The 20,786-nt window shown below is 39.3% G+C and overlaps 1 protein-coding gene across 4 annotated transcripts in view; it reads right to left on the reverse strand.

The window, feature by feature from the left end:
• The window catches only part of PAN3 (poly(A) specific ribonuclease subunit PAN3), a 104,406-nt gene that overhangs the window by 73,625 nt on the left and 9,995 nt on the right, over window positions 1-20,786 (reverse strand). For 2 of the 4 annotated variants that reach the window (XM_025046908.1, XM_025046913.1), the window contains one exon: window positions 14,011-14,172. The exons of the other annotated variants lie outside the window; for them this stretch is intronic. In XM_025046908.1, the coding sequence (XP_024902676.1) occupies window positions 14,011-14,172 (162 nt within the window). The remainder of the gene's footprint in view (window positions 1-14,010; window positions 14,173-20,786) is intronic. 4 annotated transcript variants of the gene reach the window in all.

Consider the following 20,786-nt stretch of genomic DNA (forward strand, 5'->3'; position numbering starts at 1 on the left):
ATGTTTTCATCTTCATTTAGTTCGAAATGCTTTCTGATTTCCCTATTTCTTCTTTGACCCATGAGTAATTTAGAAGTATGTTATTCAGTTTCCAAATACTTGAAGATTCTCCAAAGATCTGTTATTGATTTCTAATTTAATATCATCGTGGTCAGAGAACATGTTTTTTTGACTTGAATCTCTTTAAATTTATCCAGACTTGTTCCATGACCCAGAATTGGTCTGTCTTAATCAATGTGCCATGTGCTCTTGAAAACAGTATGTATTGAGTTGTTGCTGGGCAGAGCGTTCTATAAATATCAAACTGGTAGAGTTGTTCCAGCCTCCCATTTCCTGACTGATTTTCTGTCTCTTCTATTATTGAGAAAGGAGTACTGACATCCCTATCATCTGTCTATTTTTCCTTGCAATTGTAGTAGTCTTTGTTGTATGTATTTTTACCATTATTGGCTGCATAAACATTTAAGAACGGTATAGCCATGCTCTTATTGAACTGTCCCCTTTATCTTAATCAGTGACACTCCTGGCCCCCGCTAATGCTCCCTGCTCTGAAATCCACTTTGTCTCATATGAGCATAGCTACCTCAGCTTTCTTTGGACTAGTGCATGGTATAACAACTTATTTTTGTCTTTATGTTTAAAGTAAGTTTCTTAACAGCTTCATATAGTTGGATCTGCTTTTCTTCTTTTTTCTTTTAATCCAATCTGAAAAGTTCTGCCTTTTTATTGGGATGTTCTGACTACCCGCAGTTACTATGGCTATTGACGCGGTTGGGTTTAAGTCTACCCGCCATTATGCTATTTGTTTCCTGTGTCATCTGTTTTTTGTTCCCCTTATCCTCTTTCTGCCTTCTTTGGGATTAACGGACATTTTTATTTCATTTTATCCCCTCTCTTATTAGCTCTAACGGTCTGTTCTATTACTGTAGAAGTTGCCTTAGGTTTTACAGTAATAAATTTAACTTTCCACCAACTGTCTTAGTCCACTGGGACCAGACAAAATACCACACACTGAGTGGCTTGAACAACAGAAACTTATCTTCTCCAAGATCGAGGCTCCAGTAGGGTTGGTTTCTCCCGAGGCCTCTTCTCTGTGCACGTGCATCCCTGGTGTGTATCCTCTTCCAAGGACACCAGTCATAATGGATTAGGGCGCCACCTTCATGACCACACTGAATCTTCATTTCCTCTTTAAAGGCCCCATTTCCAAATACAGTCATACTAAAGGTTGGGCTTAAACATATGAATCTGAAGGAGACACGATTCAATTCAAAACACCCACCAACCTAGAGTCTTAAAACTACTTCAGATATAGTGTAACGAGCTCACAACATTACACTTCCATTTCTCTCCCCCACACTTTGCGCTATTTCATCATACATTTTATTTCTACATGTTATAAACTCTGCAACAAAGTTACTATTTTTGCTTTGAACAATCAATTTTTTCTTTCAAAGACACCTAAATAATAACAAGGAAAATTTTTTATACAGTCATACGCCATTTTGGCTAACAGCAGATCAGTTATATGAGTGTCCTACAGATTATAATTGAGCTAAAAAATTTCTGTCGCCTAGTGACATCGTAATGTCATATAGCACGACACATTACACGTGTGCGTGGTGATGATATAAACAAACTTACTGCACTGCCAGTCATAGTAAAGCGTAGCATGTACAATTATGTACAGTACCTGATACTTGATGATGATAAATGACTGTTACTGGTCTGTGTATTTACTGTAACTTTTATCATTAGAGTGTACTCTACTTATAAAAAAGTTTGCTCTAAACCAGTACGCCGTGTTAAACCAGCAGCATCTTCATATATCTAGTGTTTACTGCATCTCTTAATTGCACAATTTTCTCTTCTGCTTATAGCCTAGGAGCAACAGGCTATCCCTACAGCCTATGTGTGTAGTGCTATGCCACCTAGGTGTATGTAACTATACTCTGTGATGTTCACACAATGACAAAATCACCTAACAACACATTTCTGAGACCACAGCCCCAGCGTTAAGCGGAACATAACTATTTATTCATGTAGTTACTATTTCCGGTTCTCTTCCTTTCTTTGTATAGATCCAGATTTTCATAGGGTATTATTTTCCTTCTGCCTGAAGTACCTCCTTTAGTATCTACTGAAAAGTACACTTCTGCTGATGGAGAATTCCTTCAACACTCTTATGTCTGAAAAAGTGTTTATTTTTTTAAATATTTAAATGTTTTATTTCGAAGTAATTTAAGACTCACGAGAAGTGGTACCATTCACCATCTTTCCCCAAAGCTAACATCTCACATAAGCAGAGTGTATTTTCAAAACCATATTAATTAACATTGGTGCAATGGGTTTAACTAAGCTACACACCTTATTCACGTTTCACCTGTCTTTACGTGCACTCATTTGATTATGATCTTATAGGATATTTTCTCCAAGAGGAAACGCTAGGTTGACATGTTTTCACCTTCTGTATTTTAAAGTTTTTGCTCCACTGTCTTTTGGCTTGCACTGTTTCCAATAAGAAATATGCTGTATTTACATCTTTGTATCTCAAAAATGGACCTTTTTTCCTCTGGCTGCTTATTTGGTATGCTTGATGCAGCTTTGTAACTCCTCATCCCATGATTCTTTTGTGCTTGTGATCACTGGGCTTCTTGGATCTGTGGGTTTACAGTTTTCATTCAATTTGGAAAACATTTGCCCATTATTTCTTAAAATAATTTTTTCTGTGTACACCTCCTCTACAAATACAAGTGTGTTAGGCGGCTTCAAGTCATCCCACAGCTCACTTTTTCTGTTTTTTAGACAGTTTCTATTGCTATGTTCAAAGTCACTAATCTTTTCTTATGCAATGTCTAATCTGCCATTAATTCCATAGAATATGTTTTTTTATTTCAGACAGTGCAAGTTTAAATTTTAGAAGTTCGATTTGGACTTTAAGTACCTTCTATGCCTGTACTAACAAGTTTAATCTTTCCTCTCGCTTCCTGAACTTATGCAACACAGCTGTAGCAACTGCTTTGGTGTTCTTATACACTATCGATGCGACATTTCCAGGTCAGTTTTAACTGATTATATTTTCTTCTTTTTATGTTTTCCTATTTTTATTGCATATCTGGTAATTTTTGATTGGATGCCAACTATTGTTAACTTTTAACTTGTTGGATGCTGAGATTTTTTTATCCCTATAAATATTCTTCAGCTTTGTTCTCCAACGTAAACTGCTTAAAAATTAGTCCGATCCTTCCAGGTCTTACTTTTAAGCTTTATTAGGAAAGACTAAGGCAACGTTTATTCTGAGGCTAACTGGGCCCCAATACTGAGGCAAGAGACCTCCCATTAGCCTACTTAATGATTCATGAATTACGATGTTTTCAATCTTGGCTGATGAGAATAGGAACTATTCTTGGCCTTGCATAAGTTCTGAAGATTATTTCCTGTGACCTTCTCAGAAATTTCTTCTAGCCCAGGCAGCCTCCTCACTCATACCTTCTGATCGGTATTCAGCCAAAGACTCATGGGAACCTCTGCAAGCGTCCAACGCTGTCTCTGTGAACAAGCTCTCTCTCCAGTACTTTTTCTTGTGAACTGTAACCACCTTGGCCTCCGTGACCTTCCAGGTTGGTATCCCCAGTTAGATGGGTTTCACCTGCATTTTCTCTCCACTTGCTGGGCTAGAATCACCCCCACCCCCCACCCCCGCAGGCAGTAAGCTGGGCTAATCGCAGAACTCAACTCACCTCATTTGTTTGTCATCTATCAGGGACCACTATCTTCTAATGCTGACATCTAAAGTCTTGAAAGCTGTTGTTTTGTATATTTTGTTCGGGTTTTGGCTACATCTGGAGAGAAGATTAAGTCCGCTCTCTGCTCTTCTGTGTTGGCCGGAAGACAAAGCTAGTGGTGATGCTTTCAAAATATCAGATATTCCTCATTTGATCTTAAGTTATCGATATATAAAAATTAGCCTTGTTTTGGTTAGATCAGACACCATGAAAAAGAGGTACTTTGCAATTACCATTTCAAACCATCTGAGAGCAAATCAATTATTTTCCTGTAAAACTCACTTTTCTTTTCGAGTCTTGTTTTGCTTTTTACATCATCTCTTTCCAGAATAGATCAATTATGTCACAACTATCCTTTTGATAATGCAGGTATCTTGAAGTAGCAAGTCATGGAGTCTATTCTACATCCTAAATATTTCTCAGATTCAGCTACTTCTCCCCATTTCACTATCAGTGCCCTAGTCTAGGCCAGCATCATCTCTGTTCAGGTCTACTCCGACATCGTCTCAAGACACCAACTTGACTGGTCTTGCTCAACTCCAATCCATCTTTCAATTTCCGGCCATGATAAAAGAGAGTAAAGGAGAAAAGTAGAAAAAGAGGGGAAGACGAGGAGGAGAAAGGGGAAGGGAAAGTGGAAAGAAGGAACGTTTTAATGACTTTACTGCTGAAACTCAATTAGATTGAGCCGGTCAAGTCTCCACTGTCTTTGACTAAATTAAGTCAATTTAAAAAAAGGAGATAAAATGTTAAGATGAATCTTAACCTTATGTACTTTGTTTCAAAACCTACAACTCCAATCTCCCACCTTCGCTACTATTCTCACCTCTTTGGAATGACAAAGGAGCTTGTTTAGACTAATTCAAGAAATTCATGTCCCAATACGTGGGTGGGTAGGTAGGTGAGGGAGGGAAGGAGACTGTGTGTGTATGAGTGTGCGTGTGCGTGTGTGTGTTTCTTGGCAAAGACAAAGAGCAATGAACTATTTGGGAGGGTAGAAGAGAGACAGTGACGTGGAGAATGAGATGAATAGGCAAGTACTTTGCCCTGATAAAATGATCTAAAAAGTCATAAAAAGATGAGACCCTCGGACACAAAGAGCAGCCCCATTCCGAGCTATTTTCACTAGTCTTCAGTGTTCATAAATAACATGGAATAAAGAGGAACAAGGGCAGATGGAAAGGAGAAGTTGCATGGCTAATCAGAACCTCCAAGTTCACATTTCTACTAGTTTTTTGTTGTTTTTTTTTAATTTAATGGGTTATTTCCCCATATTTCAAGCATACCCAAATATGGTCAATTTAAAATTTGTTATCAAAATATACTCAACTTCTGAGTTATTCAGAAACTGATCTATTCAAGTCCAGTCAAGTTTCATCTTATAAGTTAAAAATTAACATCTAAATACTACTACCATTTTGAAATCAGTCTAGTATCACAAGTACAAATTTTCTGAAGCAAGCCGGGTTCCTCTGATAAACACCCCAATAGAGGAAATATGATATTCTACGTAAGTCAGAATCAAATTGATGGAAACAGTGAAAGAGAGTTGATTACGAGTGCTTCTGAAAGTCACATCGGTGTTCTTTTAAATACAAGTTCCTCTATTTATAATTTGATTATTTTAAGGGGTAAGTAGCATGTATGTGTCAGAACCTGCCAAAAGAAAACCAATTAGTAATAAACTCTATGTTATGGCAGAATTAAACAGAAAACTCGGCATAAAGTAATTCTATGGAACAGCTTGAAGTTATAGCACTTCCAAAGATACTCGTTAGTTCACCCTTTACCAAGTTTGTCAGAAATGGGTAATACCAGAAACACTATTCTTGAGAATAGTTTAATAATATGTATCAAAATGAAAAATAAACATGTCCCTTGACTATCACGGCCACATCTAAGGAATTAAAGAGGAAAATTACTCAAGTAGAAAAGAGTAAGTTTAGCACATTTTTTTATTTATAATTTTTTTTAAAAAAGGGAAGAGCTAAAACATCTATCATTCAGGATACGGTTATGTGGATTTTGGTACATACGACGGTGTGTAACAGCCGTTAAAAATCATGTAGATTGGTATATTTTCATGTGCCATGGAAAGAGGCCCATACCACTACTGAGTAGAAATAAAATCAAATAAAAATCGGGCTACAGTACAGAAGGTATACTAAATTGCTATTTCTGTAAAATAGTGTACTTATGCCTAAGGGGGGAGGAGAGAATGCTTGTGTGTGTGCACAAGTGCAAAATGAGGCTCACTAACGACGCTCGCTGCGACGGCAAGAGATGTTATTTCTGGGTGGTGAGGGAACTGGGAACATTTCTGCTTCCTTCTTTGTACTTCTCTGTAGCATCTGAAAACTTTTCATTAAGTGTACGTAATTTTTACAAAAATGTTTTAGGAAGGCTTGTTAAAGATTTGTAAAGCATGAAGCCACTTAAGCTTTAACCATAAAAATCCACATAAAATATGCAGTATTTAAATTGAGACCAGTAGAACCCATGCATATAAAAAAGCAAAATCTGTATCTGGAGGATAGAAGACATTCAAAAACAAAGACAAATGAACAACTTCCTCCTCTGTTGCTTAAAAGTTATTTACATGTCAAAGTCCTCCAATAACAGTAATCATTAATGGTCCTGGCGGCAGACCTCCTAGTTCATTCTCAATATTACTCTCCCTATTGATATGTCAATTATCTCAATAAAGCTGGGGAAAAAACATTACTCTCCCTAAAAAGAGGAAAAAAATATATATATATCCACTTAGGTCACTTAATGAGTAGCCCAGGAGAGTGACTGTCACAGCACTCCAGAGAGGCAAGAATTATTTTTTATGGCCATAACTATCTTCCATAACTATGCACACTTCTATCCACAGCTACGCGACGGTGAAACCTATTTGTCACATTGCATAGTAAGAGATATTTACGTAGAGGCATTCTATCTAACCAAGAATCCTGCCATATTTAATCACAAAATTTAACATGTTAAGGTTTTTTCAAACATTTTTCCGTAATGCTATTTTATGTCATGAAACTGTAATAAAGTACAAATTAAGAAAATGTAAAAAGCATTAAACTTCAGAACTAATATCAGACCAAAGACTCATCTTGCCCCGTGACCTTCACTCATTCAAGTATCTGAAAGGTAATACATAAGACACGGTGCCAGGCACTGTGCTGGCCCTGCGGAGGACAGAGACGTGAAAAACACAGGCGCTATGTTCTAGAAGTTCACAAACCGGCATTTCACAAGCACAGAAAGTACCCTGGACCTAATTCCACACCCCCAAGAGCTCAGAACATCAAGATATCAAAAAATATTAAGTATCTATCATGTGTCATAGAGGGTTAGCCTATAAGACAAGATATTTATATACACATTTATTAGAGCAATGTAAATGCTAAGGAAAAGCTGTCTATTCTTAATGCTATCTAATTAGGTCGTAAGACCAGACGCTTGAACTGACTCCTGAAGACACGTGGACTGAGACGAGACAGAGCGCAGGGCACAAGGAGCGCATGCACAGAGGCGGAGGAGGGAGGCGCTCGGTGCTGTTCACAGCGCCGCCAGCTGCTCAGCAGGTCCGCAGCGTAACCAGGGGGACAGCAAGAGAGACCCGGACACCTTTCTGAGAGATCTGGATCAGATGATCACCCAGGTAGTGGTTTGAAAGACCAGTAGCTGGAAATCGGGTAAGAGACTACAAAAATCATAACAGTCCAGGTAAGAAATGAAGGTGGCATGCAGATAATTTCAAAGCAGCACGATCGACAGACCTTAATGGCTGAAGAACATGGCTGATTAAGACGATGGAAGCGTTGAGAAGAGCTCACGAACTAAACAGCACGGTGCAACGCAATAAGCGAGACAAACAGCGGCACACAGCTGGGGACGGCTGGGGACGGCTGAGGACGGCTGAGGACGGCTGAGGACAGTCGACCACGGGGACAGCGCAGGCACAGATCTGGAGGGGAAGGCGTGGCGCATTTAAAGCGCCATAGGCCACGCAGACGGAGATGCTCGGAAGCCACTGTTGAGAGTGGGTGCAGAGACCCCGAGGACGGAAAGGGCATCCGGGAGGCCTTACTGGCTGAAGAACATGGCTGATTAAGACGACGGAAGCGTCGAGAAGAGCTCATGAACTAAACAGCACGGTGCGATGCAATAAGCGAGACAGCAGGAGCTGACGGGCTGAAGACCTGTGAGGTCACCGGGTGGCCTAAAGGGAAGGGAGTCAAGGGCAGAGGCCAGGAGAGTCCTGCGAGCAGGGAAAAGAGGGCAAGAGGACCCCAGTGGGGCCTGCCAGAGAACGGTGGAGGAGCTAAGAGCACAGAAGTTCTGAGGCGAGGGCGAGTGAACCACAGCGTGTTTATAAGCCGGAGGAAGAAATCACCGCCTAAAACTGAGAACGGATAAACAGTGGAATAAATTGCTAGAAAGAATAGAGACAGGCTCTGAAGCATGCTGTGCACGAACACTTGTTTGTCTAAGACGAGTAAAAGTAGTGGGTACAAAACAAACTCATGTACGTAAGTAAAAAGCTGAGTGACACATGAGGGGATTCACTCAAAGACCTTTTCCCCCCTCTGAAGGATACGAGTCATTTACTCAAAAGTGACAGGGAGGCGTGAGCAGGTCTTGGGAGAATGCAAAGGTTTACAAGAGCAGCCACAGAGAAGCGGGGACCAGGGGACCAGGGGACGGAAAGCGGCACCCACAGGGGTGCCTGCTGGCTGCACGAGGGTCGGGGTGGGGCGGGAGTGGGAAAGCAGCACCCCCAGGGGAGCCTGTTGGCTGCACCACAGCTCCGTATCTCTTCAACGTCCTGGGGAACTCTGAGTGGACAGGTTGAAGTTTCCCCCTTATAAATTCCAATCCTTCCAACTAAAGCCCAAACAATTCCATTTCCTGGGCCCTAGAGACTAGAAATCACCTGAAAAAACACCAAAACTCAGCGAGTAACTAAAGAGTTAAGTATACCCAGAAAGTTTACAAAACCTCCCTGGGGTCTTAAAAACACCAGTAACAAGCAACCAGAGTTCAGGAGAATTTGTGGGACGAGAAAGTTTAATGTGAGCATTCTTAGAATTAAACACTTCTTACAAGAAATGCCACTTAATCAGACCACATGGGGAAAAAAAATACCATCAAAAGAGATGCTGACAAATATGAATCTCCTAACACACCCAACAGTCCAAGGGTTCTCATTCATTCCCACCACGCTGGGGGTGAGCTGTAACAGCAGTAATGCTAATCACTTACTATCCAGAACCCCATTATTTCCAAAGTTCTGAGACAAATAAGTTTATATTTAACATGCCATTACTTTCAGATAAATCTTAACCTGAAATACCCTGACATGTTTACAAAGTCATGCATTTCTTATCCTTTCTTTCAAGCTGACACCTAATTCCTACGTGGAGGGTGGGAACACGTTGTTACTCCTTCGAAGTTTTAAACTAATTTTTACAAATATCCAAGTGCATCGGCATTAAAACGTCAGCCCCTGAAAGACAATGTCACCGCCTCATTCTACATGTATGCCATGAAGCCACACATATCTCTAATTTAAAAGTGATAAGGTAAAATCGGAGGAAGGGACATTGATTTAATATCCACTACGTGCCTGGAAATTTGAATTCTGAAAGGTAGGTGATAAAATATTTCAATCCTAAACAATGGCAGCATTTGAAAAGTGTCATCTTAAATAAATGAAGATTCTGGACTTCACATACAGATTGCTCAGGTGGAGAGGGGGGTAAACATCCTAGGCAGAGACTGAGAAGACGTAAAAGTGAATGTGCACTTAGGCGAAATGAAGTACTGCCGATGTGGAGTCTCCAATGACCTTCCTCTACCATCTGCTTGGTGCGCAGGCTAAAATCACAGGAAAAACGCAAAATGGAGAAGCTCTGCCACTTAACAACACTGTCAAGAAATCATTAGAACTACTTTACTACCGGGCTCAGAATACTGAAAAATATTAATAACACTTTAGACAGTGTAAAACTTTGAGTTTTTTTTAAATATAGAAGATCCTCTAACATTTCAAAAGAAGTCACCTACGTGCTAAACCAGTAGTGATAATAAACTAAGCAACGGTAACGTATGGTGGCTATGATTCTCAGAAAACACATAACCAATTTCGAAAAATATATGAAAGTCTTTGAATGAAACACCACAGAGGGCACTGAATGGCAACATTGAGAGACAAGCAAAATCCCCTAAGGGCACAGAAATAATAAACATGTGCCTCGTTTCAAATGTTTAGAATCCAGTGGGAAAAGACAACTTACTATAAAACGGAATGAATGACTGTTAAACACCACCAAGTATTGCGGAAACAGTAAAAACGTTTGTTTCTTTGAGGTGTTGGAGCTGGTATGCACAGAGGAGGTAGCATGTGAACTAACTCTTGAGGAAAAAGGGAAGATTTTTTCAGGGTCAGTTAACAATGGGAGAGATACACAGGTACAGAGAACTGACTATGTCTTTCATATTACATGAGGTATAAAGGAGTCTATCTGATCAGAATTTAATATGTGTGGATGGTTAAAGAGAGACAGCCCTAGAAAGAACGGATCCTGAAAGGGTCTGACAAAAATCATTCAGAAGGGACAAGCTGGGGTATAAACTAGTCAGTAGTGTTTAAAAAAAAAAAAGGAAGAAGATAAAAATACTGTAGAACTTTAAAGAACAGGGATTAGAGGCAGACGATAGAGTAGAAAAATCTCTAGATTTAGAATTAAATAGATTTGGACTAGAATTTCAGTTCTATCAGTTACTAACAATGAGGCTTTTCTCAACTGCCATTTCTATATTTGTCAAATGGGGACAAAATGTCATTGCAGTAAAGCTTTGACAGGATAGCAAATGTAACTTGTCCAGTGTATTGTCATGCAATCTCTTTCTTATAGTAAAGAGTAGAGTGTGGAAGATGACAGCGAAGAAGTCAAGATCTGTAGCCTCAGTGACGGGGAAGATAAAGCCATTCACTAAAGAAGAAATGTAAGAGAATATTTAAAAAGCAGACCTGGAGAACAGAAAAATAGTTTACTCGCCAAATCTGTGACAGTGGGATATATATCTGCATGCAAAGGTATCAGAAGGCACAAAAAATTGAGGTCTTAAATTCAGAAGACAATTCTAATAGAAACACAATTTTAGGAATCTCTGGCACACAGAGGAAAGCAAAGAACAAGTGAGCCAAGAACAGGAGGTCACAAGGAGCCACGGATGGAACCAAGTCAAGGATGGTAAGAGGAAAAAGTTTCAAAAATAAAAGGCAGCCAGCGGTATTCAGCAGTGAATTGAAGCGCTGGACTTGGCGATTAAGGAGATCTCCGACAAACTTTAAAAGCAGTTTTAGCAACATCGTGAAGACACCAAACTGCGAGCGCTGACGGAATAAATGGGTGATAAAGAAATCAGTGAAAAGTCGGAATCTGTTCCGGGGTCCCCACATGGGCAAGCCACAGGCACGGTAATGGAGACCAGACGGGCATTGTCGATATTTCAAACAGCCATGTAAAGACCAAATTTAGTCTTCGCCAAGCTACAAAAAACTAAGGGAAAAATTTAAGTTTCTTTGATTCTCTAATCAGCACACTATATATTTTTTAGAATGAAAGCATGAACCACTGTTTTACAAATGTCCCATGTACGGTACACAGGCCCTTTCATATCATGAGATTCCTGGTAGAAAATACATTCGAAGATTATCAAGCACTAACAGGTTGAGAAGCATGCGTTCTTGAAAGAAATCCAGCACTTAAGAAAATAACTGCAGTTATTACTGAATCAAGCAGAGAAAGATTTTCTTGTTGTTGTTTTAAGGTTTTCATTTGTTGTTTGGTTGGTTTTCTTTTGTTTTCAGAAGTGGAAAAACTCTGAAAGGCATTAGGTAAAGATTAAGAAATCAATGTCAAGAAATGTTCAAAGTTCCAAAAGAAAGGTGGTTAAATGTCACTGAGAAAGAGATGAAACACGAGGAGAAAAGCCTGACCTTACAAAGACTGCAGAGTTATGCCTAAGTCACCGTCCACGTCTGGAAACTATGCCTGCATCCTCATCCTCAGAAAAGTCGCCCGACAGAAGTCTGGTTAACCAGTTAGACAATTAAACCGATTAAAGATCTAGTACAACTAGAGCTGTATCACGCAGAAGTCTGACAGAAATGGCTTCAAATTTCTGCTCTTCTAACTGCTGCTTAACTTTAACGTTACTCGGCGTCTCTGAAGATGCTTCTCCATTTACAATGACATTTGTCCCATAAGCTATGAGGAGACTGAAAGAGACAACACATGTAAGGAGCTCAGCACAGTGCCTGGCACAAAGTAACCATTTAAGAAACACAGCTATAATTACTAAAATAAAATAGAAATGTTTCTTTGCCCTCAGGATTGAGAAAACTTAAGTTTTAAAGGAAAGGAAACAAATGAAATAGGAAAGATTAACGTATCCAGCTACACAATCTTTTAAATTTTTTATGCGAAAATTATACAGTATTAAGAAGCGTGCATCATACAAAACCCCAATAGGAAAAAAAAAAAAATGCACTGTCTACTCTTTGCTCTGCATAAACACCAAGTACCCTATTTAGGAATCCACAGGGATGGTGATGGAGAACAGACGAGAATTTCAACACTTCAACACGTGACTGACAGTGTGAGGTATTATCACCCCTCCAATATGAGACCAGGCTAGTAAGGCATTCCCTGCGCCCTTAAAGGAAAGAACTATCTGAAGCATAAAATAATATTTGAAATATGAGATTCAGATAACACCGATCTTTCTCACATGGAATGCAAACCTATTACTAGCTATTTTAATTCATTAAAGATTCATTCTGGCAGACATTCTTAAAAATAATTCTTATAATAATTTTTCAAGCTGCGCTAAAAAGGCATTTTTGGAAAACTGCATAAATAAGGGGGGCAGCTGCGGGGAGGCCAAGTGGCTGTGCGTCCGCAGGTGTCGGCGTCTCACTGCATAACACGCTCACAGTTCTAGTTCCACCTGTATCTACTCTCATGTAGCTGGGGTCTCCTTAGTTATCTTCAGACCTTCTTTTCAAAACTGAAAGATGATTCTAACAATCCACACCAAATCTGTCTCCTGATCTCAGACAAAAATTCAGTAAACCATATTGCTATTCAGCATCGCCATATCCAAAACTCTACACTGACATTTTAAGTATATGATTATGTCCCCTCCTCCCACAAACACCCCAGTTTTTCCTTATCTTTATATTTACTAGCAAAATTTCAGTTGGGGCAAATACCACATTTTGCAATATTCAGAATAACTTCTTCATTTCTGTGCCCAAGGCAATATGGGTATTGCTATGGTATTAATACTGAATAGCACAAAAGATTGTGGAACCTCTTTATAAAAAAAGGCTGGTGACAAAAATAAAACCAAGTTGTTAACTTTGTTTTAGCTTTTCTGTGTGTGGTATATGTGGGATTACAGACTTTTGGCTAGCAATGTATTAAAAATACCAACTTACTCAGAACGTAAGGGAGGAAAAGATATTCTGCTTCTAGCTAAACTGAAATTTTGATTAAGAGATCAATATCATACAATTGCCAATTTTTTAAAATGAGATTATAACACAAATTGAAATTGAATGTAATTCGATTATTTTATAGGTACTTCAGAACCTTGTACAAAAGCTAGCCTTTGAGTTATAAAAATTCATTTTCATTACTCAGCAATGATAAGGCAGAGCCAGAGACTAAAATGTATCTGTAAGAACTCTATGACAATATACTATCGAAGATGGTTTTAGAGCAAATACTCAAGAAGTTTGTTCACATACAATTTTTATTTCCTAGTAAAAGTGTACAAAAAGACAACATATGGAGCTTCCCGTTGTTCAGAACCCAAATAAGTAAAATTAATAAGTTTTATAATATGATTTTTGAATGCAGTAGCCTGAGTAACTGAGTATTAAAAATAACTGAACTGTTAACATGATCCAAAAGGGAAAAACCAAATTTAATAAAAGAATAGGGAAAGGACAATCAGAGAAAGCTCAAATTCACCCAACAAAATCATTTAGTTGGTTAATGGGCCACTAACCTCACTTTGATTGAAAAAATACAGACATCCCCTAAGTAGATCACCTAAGCCATCCAATCTCACACCCACCACCCGCAGACACAGGAAGCAGCCAAGATATTCACTTTCAAAAAATGTCTAAGAAAATTATTTTTACCTGTAAATTGTTTTCTGTGACTCTGTTCCACCAAACCATATTGATGGGTACTCCTGATTTACACCTGTCAGCAAGGCAGCCAATAGGGTTCTTTGCTTTTCGTGCCTTTGATCCCATCGGAACTAGCCTCTCCTCCAGCATCCCCAGGCGGTACTTCCTTGGCTAGGAAAAAGAAGGAAAGAAACCAGGCCACTCCTAACATCCCCCACACTAATCTAAACTAACACAGCTAACACAGAGAAGGTATCAGGAATGGTGGAATAGGAAACAAGTAAAATGTCTAAGAACTTCCTCTAATGTCCTTATCGCCACCCACCATTGCCCACCCCCGCCCCCAACACACACCTCCAAAATGACCCACGTCCTAACAGACTGAACAATATTACATAAAGCAACAGATGTGTTAGAGAAATACATTATGATCCGATTTGATAAGACTTTAATGAACAGAAATTAACTTATCAGCAAAGTAAATGCTTTGCATTACACTGGCACTTACCTATTCTCACTGCAATATGAAGAAATGGCTTCAAGGGCACAAAACACAGGTAAAAAATTCTACATATTTTTCTATATTAAAAAAAAAAAACTATATATTTTTCCGTTCCCCATCTCACTACCTTATTTCCTACTGAGAACCACCCCCATTTAAATTAATAAGCTAAGTCCTAAAGAGTGGATTTTAAAAATATTTTTTAATTCTAAGCACATTAGACCAGAGTACACATCATTCTATCTGAAGTGAGCACTAAACTTAAGGTATTCAATGAAAAGAAACAATCTCAGATTAAAAATACATATATGTACAAAAACTTCACTGGTCTTATAAATCACAGTAATTTGAACAGATTGATACTAAGTAAATTATGCAATAAAAGTACGATCTCACTGGCTATTATCGTAATAAAGTTAATAAACAGTCTTAGTGGTTGGCAGGCTTTATTATATAGAAAAATTAATGATAGTTTCCACCATCTTACTTCTCTTAATGGTAGCAAATTTACCCTAAATTGCATCTTAAAGGGAATTTGTATATATTGTTTTCTCTAATTTAAGACTTGAAATAAGAAAATCTACGTCTACTTGTTGCTCTGTCATTAGACCAGTGAAGCAAATAACTTTCTTTAAAAAAGGTGTCATAGCGAGACAAATACAAAAAAGATATAAAAAATAATTTTTTCCAGTATAAAGACAACCAATTTGAAAAAAACATTTGATTTCCAAATTCCAAAACAACCTTGTAAATTATTCTATGAGATTTAGATTCCCCACTCCACAAATGGGCCTCTGCTACGTTGTCTTTAAGGAAGGGGAAAAAAAGATTAAAATTGCATAAGAAAAGCTATGAGACTGCCCACACACCCAATAATTATGCAGTGGACAAAGTTTCATAGGGCTAAAATAGTTCCATCTCTATGCAATCGTGGACCGATTCAATTACCCTCTATGTCTACATCATGAGCAACTTTTGTAGACGAGAAAAAAAATATACCCTTTGGAACATCTGCTAGTGGCCTAGCTCACAACTATAAGGACTATACAGCAAAACTAATATAACCTTATCTAAATTTTCACTAATTTAAAAATTTATATTTTAGAAAACATGAGCTAAAAATTATCCTATCAAAAAAGTTCAACAATTCAAAAAATATTTATTTAAACAAACTCACAGCCTATCAGATAAGTAAGACATATACAAGCACAGCAATATTCTAGTCATTTATTTGAAAGCAAGAAAATGAATACTTTAAATGTTCTTGTTATGCAGATCCTTCACAAATTTAGACTTGCTTTTGACCCTGTTACTACAATTAGTGCATTTTCTTATAGTAGTGGATTAAGAAACATAGAAAAAAGGTTTTTACATAAATCCAATGTATCATTCTCCCTCCCCATTATGTTTTTTGTTTTTCCGAAGAGAAATTCATCATACCTCTTCCTCCACCCCATCCTCCACCCCCACCCCAAAACCTGTAATTAATTAGCCTAAGGCTTTTCCTTTAGGGTAAGAAGAGATCCCCAGGCATGTGCCGTTATAGACTTAAATTTCCTAAACATGTAGTCACGAGATTAAAGTCTAATCCAAACGTAAAACCTATGTGACACTGAATAATCAGACATAAGTTATCAACACCACTTAAAATACCGTTATAAGCAACAGAAGACAAAATGACATCTGAAGAGAGCAGCAACATAAAGCATAATAGTGAGGCAAAAAGAAGTCTCACTGCATATAAAGTAATTTATAGTAAAATCTCATCTGTAAACTAATTTCCAAATTATTTGAACTATTATTTATTCCTTGAAGAAAAAAATGTATTTTCATTTTTATTATTTATTCCTTGAAGAAAATATTATTTATTCCTTGAAGAAACTATTATTTATTCCTTGAAGAAAAAAAATGTATTTTCAACTAAACATCTGAGAGCCTACTTTGTATCAGAAACTGTTCTAGGTACTTGGAATACCATGATGAAAAACACACACACCTTTCTCCCAAAAAGAGGATACAATCTAGGCGGTAACAAAGCCATACGAAGTCACTGTGCCATACGAAGTCACTGTGATGTAATGAATGCATATATAATCAAGGTACAATGGGACAGAGACAAGGAAGGCTTCACAGAGCAGGTGAACGGCAGAGCAGTTCTGGAGGAGGAGTCAGTGTGCCTAGACAGACAGACAGACACTAGGGAAAATGTGTGCACAGCGGCAAACAGCACCATGGTGGCATGGAAAGCACAGGCACATGTCAGCAGGGGGCCGAGCACGAGGGACGAGCCATGAGCGGTGAGGACCATGGACCCTTCTGTCTCCTGTGGCAAGGAGGCTGGCGTCATGCCGCGGGCACCGGGGGACGCTTGCAAACTTAAGGATGAGAATGAGGCTGGAGACAGGTGGACAAAGGAGCGGACTCAGGCGGTAAGTCAGGTTAGAGCTTCTCAAGCTCAGCGACAGAGCATCCGGACTCCCTCTGGGACAGGGGCGGCCCTGGGCACTGTCCAGCGTCCAGCAGCCCCTCCACCCGACCCACGAGGTGCCAGTATCTCCAGAAGTATCTCCCACGTCCTGTGGAGGAGGGACCAACGCTGCCCCATTTGGGAATCCCAGGTCCAGGCGAAGGACGCGAACTTAGGGAAATCGCGACGGGAACAGAGCCATGGCCCCGCCGGGAAGGTCTGCGGGGCTAAAAGCAACTCCCGGTGACTGACTGCAGGTGGCGCCTCACGGAAATGGAGAGGAGGAAAGGAGGAAAAAGTGGGCAAACACACTTTTTTACAGGAAACGTTTACTCCTAAAGTTGTTCCTCAAAGCCTTCTGAGTTCTGTAGGGTCCAAACCCCTCCTCCAGAGCTGACAAAAGCAACCACCCTCACTCCTGTCCCTCAGCTTCCAGAAACCCCTTCCTAGGCCAGTCCTGGGAATGTGAAGGTCAAAGGCAAGTTCCCTTGCTGATCCCGCACTCCTCAGCGCTGCCAGGCCCGCCTGCCGCTTACCACGACTACAGAACGGAATGAGAGCACTTTAAGATGCCACTTCCTACTGGCGAACAGCCAGCTCTCCTGCTCAATACTGCACATCGAAACTGCCAGTCTCCTGTTCCTACGAGACAGCATCCAGCAGAGCCTGTAACGGCGTGTGTCCCCCTTTGCCTCTCTCCCCTTTTCTCTAATAGACACGATTTTTACTGAGACTCAAGAGTCACCACAAGTGACTGATTTTTATCATTCTTCCCAAAATCTAAATAAACAACACAATAAGAGAGTAGTTGATAATAGCTCTACACACTTTTTATTGGGCATTTAAAAAAAACCTTAGAGCTTGAACAAAAGTTTTCAAGGCTAAGAAATGGTTTAATAACGTATTCCAGATCAGCGCCACTCCAACTGTAACAAACACATGAGCCATCTGGGGGTCTTGCCAAAATAAAGACTCTAACCCAGTAGGCCTGGGATTCTGCGTTTCCTAAAAGCTCTCCAGACTGCCGGTGCTGCTGGGCTGAGGACCACTCTCTCAGTGGTGAAGTTCTAGAGAAGGCCAGAGAGAAGACCTGGATAAGAATCCAGGCACAAATAGCAACTGGGGTCACCCCCAAGATAGAAAGGAATAGGGGTTCTACAGTTCAATAGCACAACTCCTTAAAGCTCGACCAAGACACTCAGAGCCGAAGACCATTCCTCGCAGCCCCCAAAGCTCGGGCTCTGCCAAAGTCCTCGCCCTAGCCCACAACAGCTCCTTCCGCCGTGCACGGCTAAGGGGTCCACCCTCTCTCCTGACAGCTGGGTAAGTCTCTACGCCTAAGACCAGTGAAAGCTAATTTGGGGGCTGTTTCAGCTCTATACACACATTTATTTTTCATTCATTGACTCGACATGTCAGCATAAGGCTCTTTGCCCTGCCTAGAAAAATAAGCTCTATTCCCTTTCCCTAAAAAGTTCACAGTCTAGAAAAATCTATAAATACCACTGCTTGTATAGAAAATGTCGTTAAAGCTACCAAGCAACAGACCAATTTTCAACACACAATTTTTTTGGTAAAACTGCAAAATAGCACCATTTCCACAACGCTTCACATCACCGACCGCACGTTACTGTGTGTCACAGTCTCATTATCAGGAGTAAACTGGAGAGATCAAATTGTTATCCTATGACAGAAAGTTTCCGAAGCCCTGAATTTTAAGACCCCTATTTAAACATCAAAAACATATAACTGTGTTTTCGCTCTTTGTACTCTGAAACAATGAATGATGATTTAAAGTTACCATGAATACCACTTTAATATAATTTGCATTTATTAATCAAAACATCTTCACATACCGGGAAAATAGCAGGACACGTGTATGAAATATTATCCCCCTCAGACGATGCTTAACAAACGAATTCATTCATTCATTACCTTTCGCAGGGACAGCTCAGCGGCCTACCTCTTGCCACTGCTGAGGGTCCACGAGTAGAAAACCTCTAGCCTAGAATTTGTGATATATTTTTTTGAAAATAAACCTGCATTTCTTTTACAACCTCTCCTGGCTGACAATAGTCTTCTCTCGATTAATTAAATATCCAGATACGTTAGCATATTTGTAATGATGAGTATTAAATATAAGATTATAATTTCATTAACTATCAGTGGTTAATGTAAACCCACTGAGAACAAATAGACCCCCAAACTGATTAAAACCATTTGAATTTTTAAAATCATATAAATTAGTTAATTTTCACATAATCATCAACACTGGGAATTATCTCTATCTAATTTATTAGTTAATTAGGCGTGTTGATACACCTGGATTGTAAAGGCTCCTACACCTAATAAATTTTGAATGGCAAATCCAGACCTACAAATCGCTCCCACTTGGGCTCCACGAATTTCTTCCACACGTAAAAGACTTAAAAATCAAAATAAAACAAGTCGGCTTCAAAGGTTATGCTGCATTTTGTCCTGCCATTCATTACTGTGGATTTTTCATGAAAATATATTAAATTCCTTACATTTTCATTGTTTAAATAAAGACGAGATAGTAGGATAGGATAGGTGAGTATGTCTATAGAAAAGTAGGTCTATGGAAAAACAGACTGGCTGTTAAGGACTTATGGTCAGGCAAACACATCTGTAAGCAAAAAAGATCTTTTAATCTGTGAAGTCAATACACAAATCACATACAGGAGAGGGTGAAGAGAGGTGCTAAGTAAAAACTGATACAAGTTAGTGCTAAGTAAAAACTGATACAAGTTATAGCAAATGTAGCAGAACAGAATATACATACACACACGAACATATATTTTTAAGCTCTACTATGAGTCAGATCCTGGGGGAGGAGTCCCCCAATATTATCTATGTAAACTTAAGAAAGCCTACAAAGTAGTCGTTACTTCTGTTCTTAAAACTTCAATGTTACAATGGAGTTTTTAAGCCACCAAAAACAGATCGGTTGGACCACCCTTGCTAAGCAAGGCCACCCACGTTCAATTCCTAAAGAATCGAAACACCAAACTGCAACTTCTTTTATTCCCCTGCTTTAGAATGAAACCAGAACACAAGATGTGGAGAAAGAAAATACCATACCAAAGTTATTTCCACAATAAACTGTCAATTGTAATGATCTTAAAAGTTTTTATACGAATTTCGATCTCTTATCAAAACCACCCATCATGCTAAAATGCCTATTCGCTGATTAGGAAAAGGTTCCGCTCTGACGCATGCACCTGCGTGGACCCTTGCTTAAATCTAATCTTGATCTGAAGCAGAAATCTTCAGAAATGCTCTTTACTATAACTGAACTTAAACTAAGGTAATGGTTCATCAAAATTCATCTCGTACACATTCAGAAACAGAGAAATGTTTTAAAATTGCGGAATTATTAGCAACAGGAAATTACAACTACCATCTGACGAGAACGAGGCACTGTATACCCATTTAATGTATTTGAGTCTCATAAATCTGTGAGATGGGCACTGTTATCATACCTATGTTACAGGTGAGAAAGTGAGGTTTAGCAGAGGCTAAAACAACTCACCTATGGTCTCATAGCAACGGAAGAGCAGGCTCAGAACTCACACTCTGAAGTACGGTATTCCGCATTCTCTAATATTCCCTAACCTATTACAATCTTAACATTATTCTACCTAATCCTAAAATGACCAAATACAAATTACTAGATGAATCGATCCCTCTCTGAATCTAATCGGCGTGGACGGGATAGACAAGAAACAACAGCTACAGAGTCGTCATCCAAGGAAATAAGATGAAGCAGCCTCTCCTCCTCGTTTCCAAAATGCA

Source organism: Pteropus alecto, unplaced genomic scaffold, assembly GCF_000325575.1.
Source record: "Pteropus alecto unplaced genomic scaffold, ASM32557v1 scaffold80, whole genome shotgun sequence".
Taxonomy (NCBI): domain Eukaryota; kingdom Metazoa; phylum Chordata; class Mammalia; order Chiroptera; family Pteropodidae; genus Pteropus; species Pteropus alecto.